General features: G+C 40.3%; 1 protein-coding gene across 1 annotated transcript in view; it reads left to right on the plus strand.

Moving 5' to 3' along the window:
- The window catches only part of LOC131702051 (probable phospholipid-transporting ATPase IIA), a 56,250-nt gene that overhangs the window by 13,725 nt on the left and 29,284 nt on the right, over positions 1-13,241 (plus strand). Inside the window, exons 3-12 of the mRNA XM_059003622.1 lie at positions 575-688; positions 1,738-1,846; positions 3,128-3,186; positions 4,958-5,009; positions 6,437-6,531; positions 7,350-7,430; positions 8,814-8,889; positions 9,627-9,703; positions 9,847-10,007; positions 11,276-11,418. Of these exons, the coding sequence (XP_058859605.1) occupies positions 575-688; positions 1,738-1,846; positions 3,128-3,186; positions 4,958-5,009; positions 6,437-6,531; positions 7,350-7,430; positions 8,814-8,889; positions 9,627-9,703; positions 9,847-10,007; positions 11,276-11,418 (967 nt within the window). The remainder of the gene's footprint in view (positions 1-574; positions 689-1,737; positions 1,847-3,127; positions 3,187-4,957; positions 5,010-6,436; positions 6,532-7,349; positions 7,431-8,813; positions 8,890-9,626; positions 9,704-9,846; positions 10,008-11,275; positions 11,419-13,241) is intronic.

Consider the following 13,241-nt stretch of genomic DNA (forward strand, 5'->3'; position numbering starts at 1 on the left):
GTTTGACACCTGGCTGAGATAGAAGCCATAACAAATCTGCCATTCCCTGAGATCACTAAACACACCCTGAAGCTTACTGGCTGGTGTGTTTTTAGCCAAGTCCTACATTTTTAGCCTCTTTCTCTTATTTATTTATTTTTTAAACTCCAGTGCAACTTGATCTACATTTTCACAACACTCTTTAGCAAATTTGGTTTCGAGTCATTGACGCGTGCTTTCAGATTCAGAGAGTTGCATATAGACCTAAATGTGTAAATAAATTCAAATACTGCATTTGGATGGGCAGTGGTGCTAGAATTTGTTAGAATGTTTCATTTGATCAGAAATGGTGTGGTTCCGTTGTTGTGTGGAATGAATGTCCTGTAAAATCTCGTTCAGTTCTGGTTGCGTTCAGATGCTGCAGTTTAGAGTACTGATGCTAATGAAATCCGACACGCTGTACGGAATTTGAGTTTGTGTGTTAATTATTTAGTATGGGTTGGTTGATAGCATTTAGTGGCTACAGAGATGATTGTTGAAGTTTGTAACATGATACAAAGTTCAAGTGATCTAATATTTCGTTTGTTTGTTTCAGGTATTGTTCAATCAGTTCAAGTACTTCTTTAACCTGTACTTCCTCCTACTGGCCTGCTCCCAGTTTGTTCCTGAATTGAGACTGGGAGCTCTCTATACGTACTGGGTTCCTCTGGTGAGTAACCTGGCCCTCTGACCAGTGACATCACCAAACTCCTGGTTAGTGTTCAATCTGCACCCGGACTCCTTAACATTTTGTTTGAAGTACCAACATGTGGCTATCCTTATAGCAGCTTTTAAAAAGTTCCAGATAACAAAATAAACAGAGATTCAGATCAAATGTGGGATTTCAGGCAAAGTTGGCATTAAGTGATTGATCAGGTTTTGTAACTTACTAAATTCCTCTGTAAGGATAGCGCTGCCATAACTAAAATGAGACATCAGATAAGAAGCAGGATGTGTATTTATTTGCTCTGCTGTGTTATACATATTTAAACAACACATGTTTTATTATTATTAGGCAACGTTATAGCCCTTTCTTCTGGGCTGTAGCATGCTGCATTACTCCACCTCTTCAGCAAAAGCATTGCTTAACTTCATGATATACTGTAGGCTTCGGCATATCCGAGCTGTTATTGCAATCGTACAGTACAGTATAAAATTACTTTACCATGTGGAGTGAGGGATGTGCCCTATAGTCTGGACGTCAGCAGTTCAAGTCCAGGCTATTCCTTTGCCGATCAAGGATGGGAGCTCTCAGGGGACGGCGCTCAATTGGCTGAGCGCCACCCAGGGGGTAGAGAGGGTTAGGTCGGCCAGGGTGTCCTCGGCTCACTGTGCACCAGCGACCCCTGTGGTCTGGCTGGGCGCCTGCAGGCTTGCCTGTAAGCTGCCCAGGGCTGCGTTGTCCTCCAACGCTGTAGCTCTGGGTGGCTGCATGGTGAGTCTGCAGTGTGTAAAGAAGCGGGCGGCTGACGGCACACGCTTCGGAGGACAGCGTGTGTTCGTCTTCGCCACTCCCGAGTGGTAGCGGTGGGCTGATTGGACATTACTCAATTGGGGAGAAAACAATAAAAATAATTGGTGACCAGTAAATAAAAAAATTAAAAAATAAATAAAAAGAATAAATCAATAGGCATTGATCCACTGGCTATTTGCCATTTGCTCACTGCTCGCTTGACTTGTCCTTGTCCAAGTTTCATGCTTTTTATGGGTCTCGTTTAGGGCTTTGTGCTGATCATCACAATCGGGCGTGAGGCAGTGGAGGAGATCCGATGTTTAATCAGGGACAAGGAAGTAAACTCCCAGATCTACAGCAAGCTTTCTACAAGAGGTGTGTGTGTGTGTGTGTGTGTGTGCGTGTTGCTTTGAATGTAGTCTCTAATGGTCTGGATTCATTAAAGTAGCATCAGGTTACATTTTCGTAGTTTTACTGTCCCCTTACCATTCATGCCTTGCAATCATTTTGAGTGGTTCTAATTGCAATCACTGAAGTCAGTGTTTTATTGGTATTTTTTTGATAAGTCTGTGTTTAGTTCCCAATCTGCTCTTTAGATCTAGTTGTCTGTCAGGTTCCTATGTCCCTATATGTAATGTAAGCTAGGTCAGATGAAGTGTATTTACAGAAGAAAGCTACCGGCTGGCTAGGTGTAAATTCATCTTTCTGTAGTATATTTATAGTTAAGCAGCGCAGTCATCTGCAATGACGGCGTTCTACTGTCCAAAGCGCAGTAAGGGTAGGACCAAAATAGGTTGTTTTTCATCTAAAGGGACAATTATTCAGCTTTACGGGTCAGGGGTCAAGACAGAGGAGTGTGATTAACACACGTTAAAATAATTAATTGACAGCCCTAGTTCTGTTATAAGAACAGGCTGGCTGTGAATGAGGGAGTCCTCTTTTCGAGGGTCGGGGTGCTGATGAGGAGCTGTGTCACTTGCTCTGCAGGGATCCTGTGAACTGGAAGGGGGATATTGTGGTTAATTTGAAGCATGAATGTAAAAGTGTATCCTGTGAGGGGTGGAAATGAAGTGCTGCAAGTAATGGGCCCGGTGACCCTTGTGGTTTCTGACAATCCTCGCCTTTGAACTGGCAGCCTGCCTGCTAATAAATGTAACGCATGACAGCTTATTATTGCAGTTCCGCACTCATTTCTGTAAGTCCGGATTCCTCAGTAAAAGGGCTTAGTTTGACGCTGGACAGGCTCACACACCAGTTACAGGGGAGCACTCTTGTTTGCAAACAGAGAGAGAGAGAGAGAGAGAGAGAGAGAGAGAGAGAGAGAGAGAGAGAGAGAGAGAGAGATTAAAGAAGAACTTTATCAATTATATTTTCAAATAAAAAAATGCAGTTGTTTTAATTTGTAATATGTGAAAAACTATATGAAACAAAGTCAAGTCGACAAACGTTCCGTCTGGTACCTCAAACCTAAAACTAGAAACTAAGTGCTGACCAATCAGCGCACTGGAAAAGTCACTAGCTGAAACGTTTGTCTCTTGGACTTGGCTTCTTAGAAGTTATGGATGATGTACAGTGCTAGTAGATGTGCATGCTGTATACAACGCCTTACATGTAGCGCATGTAATGGACTCTATGCTTCTTTCTCTTTTAATCCAGGCACTGTGAAGGTCAAGAGCAGCGGTATTCAAGTTGGAGATCTGATTATTGTAGAAAAGGTTTGTATTTCATGCAGGAATCATGTTGACTGTGTTTTATACGATTTTATCTGCACAAGATAGTTCTGCAAGCTTGTGTGTAAACTTCCAGTGAGGTCCCATGCTAATGACTAGGCAGGGCAACAAACTCGCTACTGTACAGGGGACTGGAAAACAATCAAACGCCTCCATAACAAAGGGCAGCTAGGCGGCGTTGTGCATTTATCTATTTATGAATAAATAACACTGATGCATGCACACGCCCCTTAACTAACTTAACAGTAACTCTGTGAAATTTTATTAAGTTGCTTTTTCACAAAAAAACTGTCTCAGCTATTAGTTTTTTTTGTGTTTCAACAACAAAAAAGTGGTGTTTCTTCTATCCACTGGGGGCAGTGTTGCAGGGTGTTGGTTATACTCTTGTACATTGTGTCATGATTCTGAGAGCTCTAATGAAGCCACAGGGGTGCTTTAAACTGCTGAGTTTTGTGATGACTGAAAAATAAATATAAGACTCTGAACAGGAAGAATACAGTAGGATAACTCTGATGTTTTATACCCATAAGTTGCACATGCATATGCATTTTACATAAAAACATTGCAGTAAAACCTGAATGAAAATATTCCAAGTTGCAAGCTATAACTTGGTTTTCATTAGTGGACCTCCTAGTAAATTCTGTGGAAAACTGAAATTTGAGAAGGGTTGCTATATTAATGGGGTATGTGTTAAACAACGCCACTGTTAGATGAGCCAGGTATGGTTTCATGTTCAGGCAGGGGTCACATTTAAAAAAAATAATCACTTGTAGAATGGCAACTAATATAATAAGCTGAACACTAGGGCTCTAGGATAAGAATTATAAAAAGAGGGAGGCTAATCCTGCTTGAGGGTCAGTAAAAGGTTACTACACAGTATTTATTTATAGACTAAACGAGCTGGATTTACAAAAAGACTATTATCCCCATGGAGGAACCTGAATGTGCATGCAGTCTATAGGTATGTTTATACTAGAGCTGCAAGTCCATTCATCGGTTTTATTAATTGCCAGTTACAGTGAACAATTGTATTGCTAGTGCATGCATGTTTTCATTGGTACTTGAAGTGCTCTATAGTGGCATCTTGCTTGATAATAATCCATTTTTTTTTTGCTTTTGGTTCTAATAATGCATTACTATCCTGTTACTTGTCCAATACTCAATTAGGAACTTGGTTTCTGATTGTACCTCTAGTATATACCTACTAGAGCTTTGCATACAGTAGTGTGCAAATGTATTTGAACACTTCAAATACTGAAGTGAGACTTTCAATTTTCAGTCAGTAAAAAGTCAGTAAATTTAGAAACAATAGGCACACATGTGTGAAAATGTGCTCTAAATAGGCATCTTAAACAACTTCTGATTGTTTATCTAGAACTGCTTATCCAGGTGTGAAACCTGCTCAGGGCATTCTTAGTCTGGGGACGGTAGGTCTGTCTTTAATACCCATGTTGGCATATATGTAGAGAAATGCATATCCTATTGCAATGCAACTTGGTCAGGACATTCTTTAACACGTGGTGCCTTTCACCTTCATAGGCCAGGGTTCAAGTAAAGCCTAGGTCACAAGTGAAAAAGTGTTTTGGTGGTCTCCCCATCACAAGAGCTCCACACACTTCAATACAATGGCAGTCTGTGCTTGACAGAGACCCATGACCAGGGCTGTGGTTTTGTGTTGAAATTGAACATGATTGCTGTGAAAGTGACGTTGATTAAATGAATCTGGAGTAATCGCTGTGTCGTGTTTCTCTTGCAGAATCAACGAGTTCCTGCTGATATGATCTTTCTGAGGACGTCGGAAAGAAATGGTAAACGTCTGTGATCAGCGCATGTGTCTCAAAAAATAAAGTGCAACTGTAAAAAGAGGAAATAAACATCACAGAACAAATGCATTCCCTGTTATAGAAAGGAGAGCTCTACTAGTGTTAACACTTTAGAAGTCATTAGTGACTTTTATGAAGTAGGACTTCAATCACATAAAAAATATTTATTTCACTAGCACTAAAATAAACTTGAAAGTATATATGTATGTTAGTATGAATGTGTAGTGTTTATGCTCATGTATCATAGTTTCCTATGTGAATCCTGCAGTTCCCAGTATTATATACCTGAAATATAATCCTCCTTAAGTTGCCAGTAAATTAAGTTAAGTTGTTCTTACGGGAATTCTTGCATCATAAGCCACTGCACAGCTGGAGGCTATTAGGTCATTTGAAAAAGCCTAAGGTCTGCAGTACCCAGCACCCTCTCTACCCAGGGTAGACTGCAATACCCACCCCCCTCTCTACCCAGGGTAGACTGCAGTACCCAGCTCCCTCTCTACCCAGGGTAGACTGCAGTACCCACCCTCCTCTCTACCCAGGGTAGACTGCAGTACCCACCCCCCTCTCTACCGAGGGTAGACTGCAGTACCCACCCCCCTCTCTACCCAGGGTAGACTGCAGTACCTGGCAAAGGTAGGCAGTGAGCTGGCATCTACTGCAGCACCCCTGTGGCTGCATTTTACCGTTTGTGGCTATGTGTTCCTTTTCTCTTGCTGTTTTAAACAAATTGCACGTCTGGCCTATTAAAGTCATCCGTTAAATTAGACAATTGCTAATTTGCCTATTTTGACAATGTTCCTAGATTTTCATTTCCAGTGGTTTGATTTCATATGCACAACAAATCAAAACTACAGAAGCAATGGGGTGTTGTAGTACATGTGCACACTGCTGTATTATATACAGAAGCAATGGGGTGTTCTAATACATGTGCACACTGCTGTATTATACACAGAAGCAATGGGGTGTTCTAATACATGTGCACACTGCTGTATTATATACAGAAGCAATGGGGTGTTCTAATACATGTGCACACTGCTGTATTATATACAGAAGCAATGGGGTGTTCTAATACATGTGCACACTGCTGTATTATATACAGAAGCAATGGGGTGTTCTAATACATGTGCACACTGCTGTATTATATACAGAAGCAATGGGGGGTTCTAATACATGTGCACACTGCTGTATTATATACTATACAGAAGCAATGGGGTGTTCTAATACATGTGCACACTGCTGTATTATATACTATACAGAAGCAATGGGGTGTTCTAATACATGTGCACACTGCTGTATTATATACTATACAGAAGCAATGGGGTGTTCTAATACATGTGCACACTGCTATACATTTACTCAAGTGTTTGAAAAGTGAAACAGACAGACTTGTCTCCATGTCCTGTCCCCTGCAGGGTCTTGTTTCTTACGCACGGATCAGCTGGACGGTGAGACTGACTGGAAGCTGAGGTTACCGGTGGCTTGCACTCAAAGGCTACCCACAGCAGCTGTAAGCTTCCAACATGTGTACCAGACATACAGAAATGCCACTCCACACACGCACAGGGGATTTATCTTGCATACCATTTCCCAAGATGCTTTTCCAAAATGAAAACCAATGGGCGTGTAACAGCAAGTTTAGCTAATTCATGCCTGTCAGTTTTTATTGAAAGCAATAGCTCCATTGTATTCAATAGAGAGTGAAATACTAAGAAGGAGTTTATTTGTTTTTTGAGTTCATGCTACAGTGTTCTGGGTGATTGCTGATTTATACTGACTCTCAAAAGGGACCTAGAACTTTGAGGTTCCTTTAGGTCACATTTTATCAAGACCTTTAACATACAGGATGCTGGAAATCCACATAAAGATGTTGTATGAGAAACAGGAAACATGGTAAAACCACAAAACTAAATGAACTGTTCAAGCAAGAACCAGATCAGAGACATAAACCACCAAGCCCTCCTACAGAGGTGCCATCGTATAAGACAATACTATAGTCACACAATGTAAACTCACTGTAATGAAGAGAAATGGGTCTTGTAGGTTGCCAGATGTACAGTTGTAATGTTAACGCATATACGTCAGAGAAAAATAACCAAATCAATGTAGTGTGGTACGAAGGACTATACAAGACCAACAATCCTATTGGGACGTCCCTGTTTAAAGCAAGGGACTGTAATGGTGAGGAGAATTAAAACATTCACAAGATTCTCCTTGATATTTAGTTTAGCATTGTTATATATTTTGTTATATATTTTTTAAACTGAACGATATTCAGTTTCTTTTATAGCGGATACTCCTAATTCTTTTTTTAAATGTTCTCCACAGGACCTTCTCCAGATCCGCTCATATGTTTATGCAGAGGAGCCAAATCTCGACATTCACAATTTCATTGGGACCTTCACCAGAGTAAGTGCTGTGCCATGCTGATTTCACCTCTAGTATATACCTACATATGCTCTACTGCTGAACTTTACATATATAGAGAGAGAACCGCTTATCCAGAGACCCATGGCCGGGGCTGTGATTTTGGTTTGAAATTGAACATGATTGCTGTGAAAATGACATTGATGAAATGTGTTTTGGTGGCCTCGGTAAGACCAGGGACTTGCTAATTAAAGGTGGAGAGCCTCTGTCCCAAAGGGGTTTAGGTGTGAGTCACTGTGGGTTTAACTGACAAACCGAGAGAAACCTCACTGTATAATGTTTCATTGTGTTGCTGTGTGGGCACGTTTCCCCTTTGCTTGTCACAGTCGGCTAAATTCATAACACTGCTTTCTATGGAAGCTGATTTAGGTGCTGTGGTGTCGTAGACAAAACAGAAGCCTCACAGACCATTAACTGAGTTTTCTGTCTGTTTGTTCCTCATTTATTCTGGAAGGAGCAAAGCAAGATGCAACTTAGCAACATGCTAATTGCAATAGCATCCTGCATTGTTTCTTAGTTTTAAGACCGATTTTCTTAAGCAAAATTAAATTAGGCCTACTGTTAGGATATAGCATTCACTATAATGTTATGTTCAGTAATTCATTGTATTCATTGTATAATGACAACTGTATGTGAGTGATTGTAACTGGGGTGGTCTTGACTGCGATTCGGGTTTCACACAGAACGGACATTTTCGATGTTCATTTACATATGCAAGCAGTTAGTTATATAAATAAAAAAAGGCATAACAATAGAGTAGCTGTTATTATTAACCCAATTTTACATTGCATTAATTGTGAATTTAGGAGGAAATTAAGCTTTTGTGCTGTTATTCCCGTAAAAGTCTGAGGTAAAACTATAAGTCCCGTCGACCAGTTTTGGATAGTGTTACCACTAAAGACAGTCGTAGCTGGGAAAAATATTTTTACCTCAGAATTTGCAATTGAGCTTTTTGAAATTCTGGGTAGATTCTTATGATATGCCAATTTGATTGTCTAAGGCCATTTTTTCTCCCCCAAACCAACATGATTTTTGGTATCGTAAACCTAGAACTGCAGTATGACAAAAAATATGACAAAACAGCAACTTGCTTTCTGGAACTGGCATCATTTTCATTGTTACACCATTTTGCACTGTTTTATGTAGACAACAGCACACAGAGGTTTCATTCCATGCATTTTCCCAGACGCTGATACTACCATTAGAACCATTACTACCATACATTAGAAATGCTTTTTCAACTAAAACTTGAAAAACCCAACCATAAGTCTGCACATAAGGAGCTTGTTTCTTTGGCTTCCAGTGGGGATTATAAGAAGGTGCCTGGTGTGAATAACTAATTAGTGGCTTCTTGTTTTGGTACAGGAGGATGGAGACCCTCCAGTGAATGAGAGTCTCAGTATTGAGAACGCCCTGTGGGCCAGCACGGTGATTGCCTCTGGTAAAGACATCCATTCATATTGAGCCCCATTGCTTCATAAAGCGCCTTCATTTAGATAAAGGTTTTAACTTATGAGACTTTACCATTGCATTGCGAGCACACACAAAATACATCCCCTGGTGTTGGGTTTATGTTGTTGTTTCTCGTGTGTTTTATCTCAGTTTATCTGGTAAAACATTAAAAAAAACCACATAAACTGTAGTTGTGCAGTAATAGTTTGGTGCTCTTAAGACTTGATAGAGAGCTTATCAACATGCAAAGTAACTTCATCACTGCGGTACAGATGAGATGTAGTCCTGCACAGTAGTGTGCACATTTATTAAAACACCTCAAGATTTGTCATTTTGGGCCAGCAATCAGTGATATAGAAACAATAGGCACTCGTGTGAAAATGTTAGACCACCTTGGGCTCTAATTAGTCATCTAAACCACTTCTAAAAACTCTCCTGCATTTTACCATGTGTGGCTCTGTGCTCCTTTTCTCGTGCTGTTTTAAATGAATTGCATGTGTGGCCTATTAAAGTCATCATTTAAATTAGACAATCGCTCTTTTGTCTATTTTCACCATTTTCCCAGATTTTCAGTTCCAGTGGTTTTATTTCAGATGCACAGCAAATCCAAATTACAGAAGCCCTGTAGTGTTGTAATAAAGCTGCACACGACTGTAGATGAAAGCTAGCCGCTGCTCTTTCTTTCTGTACACCCGTTCATTTCTTTTTTTATTTGGTCTGTTCTAGGTACGGTTGTGGGAGTGGTCATTTACACAGGCAAGGAGCTGCGTAGTGTGATGAACACGTCAAACCCCAGAAACAAGGTGTGTTTCTCCTTTATTTTCAGTCACCTCTGCAGGCTTCCAGTTTACTTTTTATAGCGCAGATTCCTGTTTTAGTCAGGGGTCTGCCTTGGGCTTTTTTAACAACAACTTGAAGGTACATGTTGATGTGCTTCTACCAATAGATTGGCCTGTTTGACCTGGAAGTGAACTGCTTGACGAAGATCCTGTTTGGCGCGCTGGTGGTGGTCTCTCTGGTCATGGTGGCCCTGCAGCACTTCGCGGGACGTTGGTACCTCCAGATCCTTCGCTTCATTCTCCTCTTCTCAAACATTGTTCCCATCAGGTGCATTTTTGGTGTGATCATCTTAACCTTTTCAACGCCTTTGACGAGAGGTCCAGTCACTGTGTAACCCTTATAAATCTGTAAAACAAACATTAAAACTCCTCTTTCTTACGATGTCATTTGTTATATGATTGTAAGCGATCAGCATTTGACAGCGCTGTTCCTAAAACTGACAACACTCGCACTGTATTATTTTCTCGTAGATTATACTAATAGTTTTAGCATGTGTATTTGAAAAACGCTTAAACAAAGATTTTATTAGAACAATGGAAAAGTGCCAACTCAGAACTGATCAATAAACATGCAAGTCAGAATAGACACAGTTGATACTCCAGTTGTTTGGAGATGAGATGCAGTTTGCAGTCTCTCCGATTCAGCACAGCTCAGAAGTGTCTGCGGTTGTTTTTTACAAGCGTGATATATAGCTCTTCTAATGGGCATGAACAGAGTGAGGGCACTCCCTTCAGCTTTCCACTGAGCTTCCACCTCCAAGCTGTCAGAGCCCATTACCAGCACTATATTTGTCACAGAAAAGACATTCATTCTACCAGTAAGGCTGACATCTGTGTCATGCACAATTTCCACGGATGATAAACTGAACAATACAAATTGTTCAATTAGTTTAGACTTGCTTACTGGTATTACCTAGCTGTCATATTAAAGGACTTTTTAAGAGCAACTTTGTGTGGGTATGAAATACCAGTATGCTTCACGAATATATTCTGTTAAATTCACTTTGTATCATTTTGTGTTTCAGTCATCACATCCTGGTGGTGACGTTAGAATTTTAAAGCACCCCTGTGGCCTCAGTAGAGTTCTCAAACACGGCTAATCTCTCAGTACAGCTGGTACACCATAAAAGTGTAACCATTAACCAGTCCCCCTGAAACACTCTGCCAGGGGGACACGTTAATGATGGTTCCACATGATTCTGAGAGCTTTGGGTTTAAGGACTCCCTAGGATCTGATAACTGAAACAGAAAATGATATGACTAGACAAGAAGAAAACATTATTCAGAGGATTGGTATTTGATAACTATAACAAGTTGTTTAATAAGTTACAGTAGAATTGTATTATTTGTGTTTGTGTCTATTATTAATGAGATGTTTTTTTTTTTTTTTAATGATAAAAGGCTTCTATGTGTTTAATAACCCGCTAATATACATAAGTTTTGGCTCAGTATAGTTCATCCTATGCTGTTTTGCATGCTGTGAATCTAGCTCAGTCTCTGGCCCATCAGCCTTATCGTTTGATGCATTCCTGACAGTTTACGAGTGAACCTGGACATGGGAAAGATGGTCTACAGCTGGATGATCCGTCGGGATTCCAAGATTCCTGGGACTGTGGTGAAAGCCAGCACCATTCCTGAGCAGCTGGGGAGGATCTCCTATCTCCTGACAGATAAAACAGGTAGGAATATTAACACTCCCACTTGCAGCGCCCCGGGGAAATGATCACCCACAGACCTGGGACACTGGGAGTTATCTTTGCTAATGTATACTTGTGGTTGTTTAGAATCCCTTTGTATCCGTTTCAATCATCATAGACGTTTAAAGCACCCTTGCAGTTTGATAGAGCTCTCAGAATCATGTTTGCCAGTAACACCATGTGGAGTAAATATGTTATTTCTTAAATCCACTCTAGAGATTAATTACACCGTACATGTCACTTCAAGGTATGCCTTTTAGGTAACAAGATAACAGAAGACATAGAAAAGGGTACCATCATAAGGAAATCTGATTCTAACCCGAGTCCTAAGGAAGCATTTAAAAGAGGTGGGGGGAAGTAGGCCAAAGGGCTCTCTCTCTTTTCCAAACCCTTGCAGAATAATACCATAGGGCTACCATTAAAACTTCAGTGTATTTCTCTAAAGATATGCTGGAAGAGCCACCGACAGATCACAGCATTACCAGCAGTTGCAATGCAATAAGTACAGCAGTCCCCATGCATTGCACTGATACGTATATAGTAGATAAGCTGTGTGTAGCGGTTTCCACCAGTGTGATACTAAGCTGATTTAGCAGCGTTTTATCCTAATGTACCCTTTGGCCTCAGAGCTACAACATACAGTTTGAAAAGTTTTATCTTCTCTAGTTCAAGAGTAGCCCTGTTTTAATGCGACAGTATGATACAAAAATTTTTCCAAATATACCCACAATCATCTCACTAAAATTGGTATGCATGTTTGAGTCGACATAACAGCTACAGCCTCTTACAATGAAATCACTTTGGTTCATTCTTTATGAACATGTTGCCTCTTCATCAAAGGGCTATTTATAATATACTTTCATATTCTTTAGGTCTTCAAAAAACCTAAACTACACAATGATTGAGAGAGGAGGGAAAATCGGTATCGCTAATGAAGTGTATAACAGGATTTTAAAAGGGCTAGCCGGTCCAGCTTGAGCAAGCCATGCCTAATGGGTAACAGCCCATGACAGAAGGAATATCCAGTTTATTGCAAGGCCTGTCAGAGTTCAAGGTAGTGGGAACATTTTTAAAGGTGGTGAGAGCAAGGAAGTCAGGCGTTCATGCTTTCGCCACTAGGGGGCATATGACAGCTGCAGCTGCAGTGTTCTATGCCCTTTGTATTAAAACAGCAACACAGTTACACAGTTGTTCAGTGGGGGTTTTGCAATGCCGGTACAGTGTATAAAATCCTCCTCTTGCTTATTAAGCCAGCATGGGTGCTACCTATGGTCATCTACTTGTTTTGTTTCCCACTGGTTTTCAGAAGAGAGGTAAGGCAGTGGATGTGACTTCACCTATGCTATCGCAGTGTCTAAGCCCTGTCATTTCCTGCCATTCTATAAAAGCATCAAGTGAAGGTTTCTTTGAAGTCTGTAATCGTGCAGCACTTTAGGTCATTAGCGATCCCCTAAGGTTAAGCTTAAGGAAGAACTGTTAAAGCCAAGGGAATGATTTATAATTTGTTATTGTGGGCTTCAAAGATTTAAACCGAAAGAGAGAAAATGATCATTTTGAGTTGTATGTGCTACTGGTATTAAGCTTTCTGTATGGAAGAAAATAAATACATTTGTGATAAAACATGGTCATTTAATATTAGGGCATACACATAAATGTGGGATATATTAATAAGTACTGTACAGCTATTAAGATGAAAACCATTTCCACCAGAAACAGGAGAAAGTTGAAATGCATTCAATTCTTTTGTGTATCCCCAAGTATTGAAAACCATTGTACTGTATAGACGTACACAGTTACATTTTAAT

This window comes from Acipenser ruthenus, chromosome 29 (assembly GCF_902713425.1).
Source record: "Acipenser ruthenus chromosome 29, fAciRut3.2 maternal haplotype, whole genome shotgun sequence".
NCBI classification, from domain to species: domain Eukaryota; kingdom Metazoa; phylum Chordata; class Actinopteri; order Acipenseriformes; family Acipenseridae; genus Acipenser; species Acipenser ruthenus.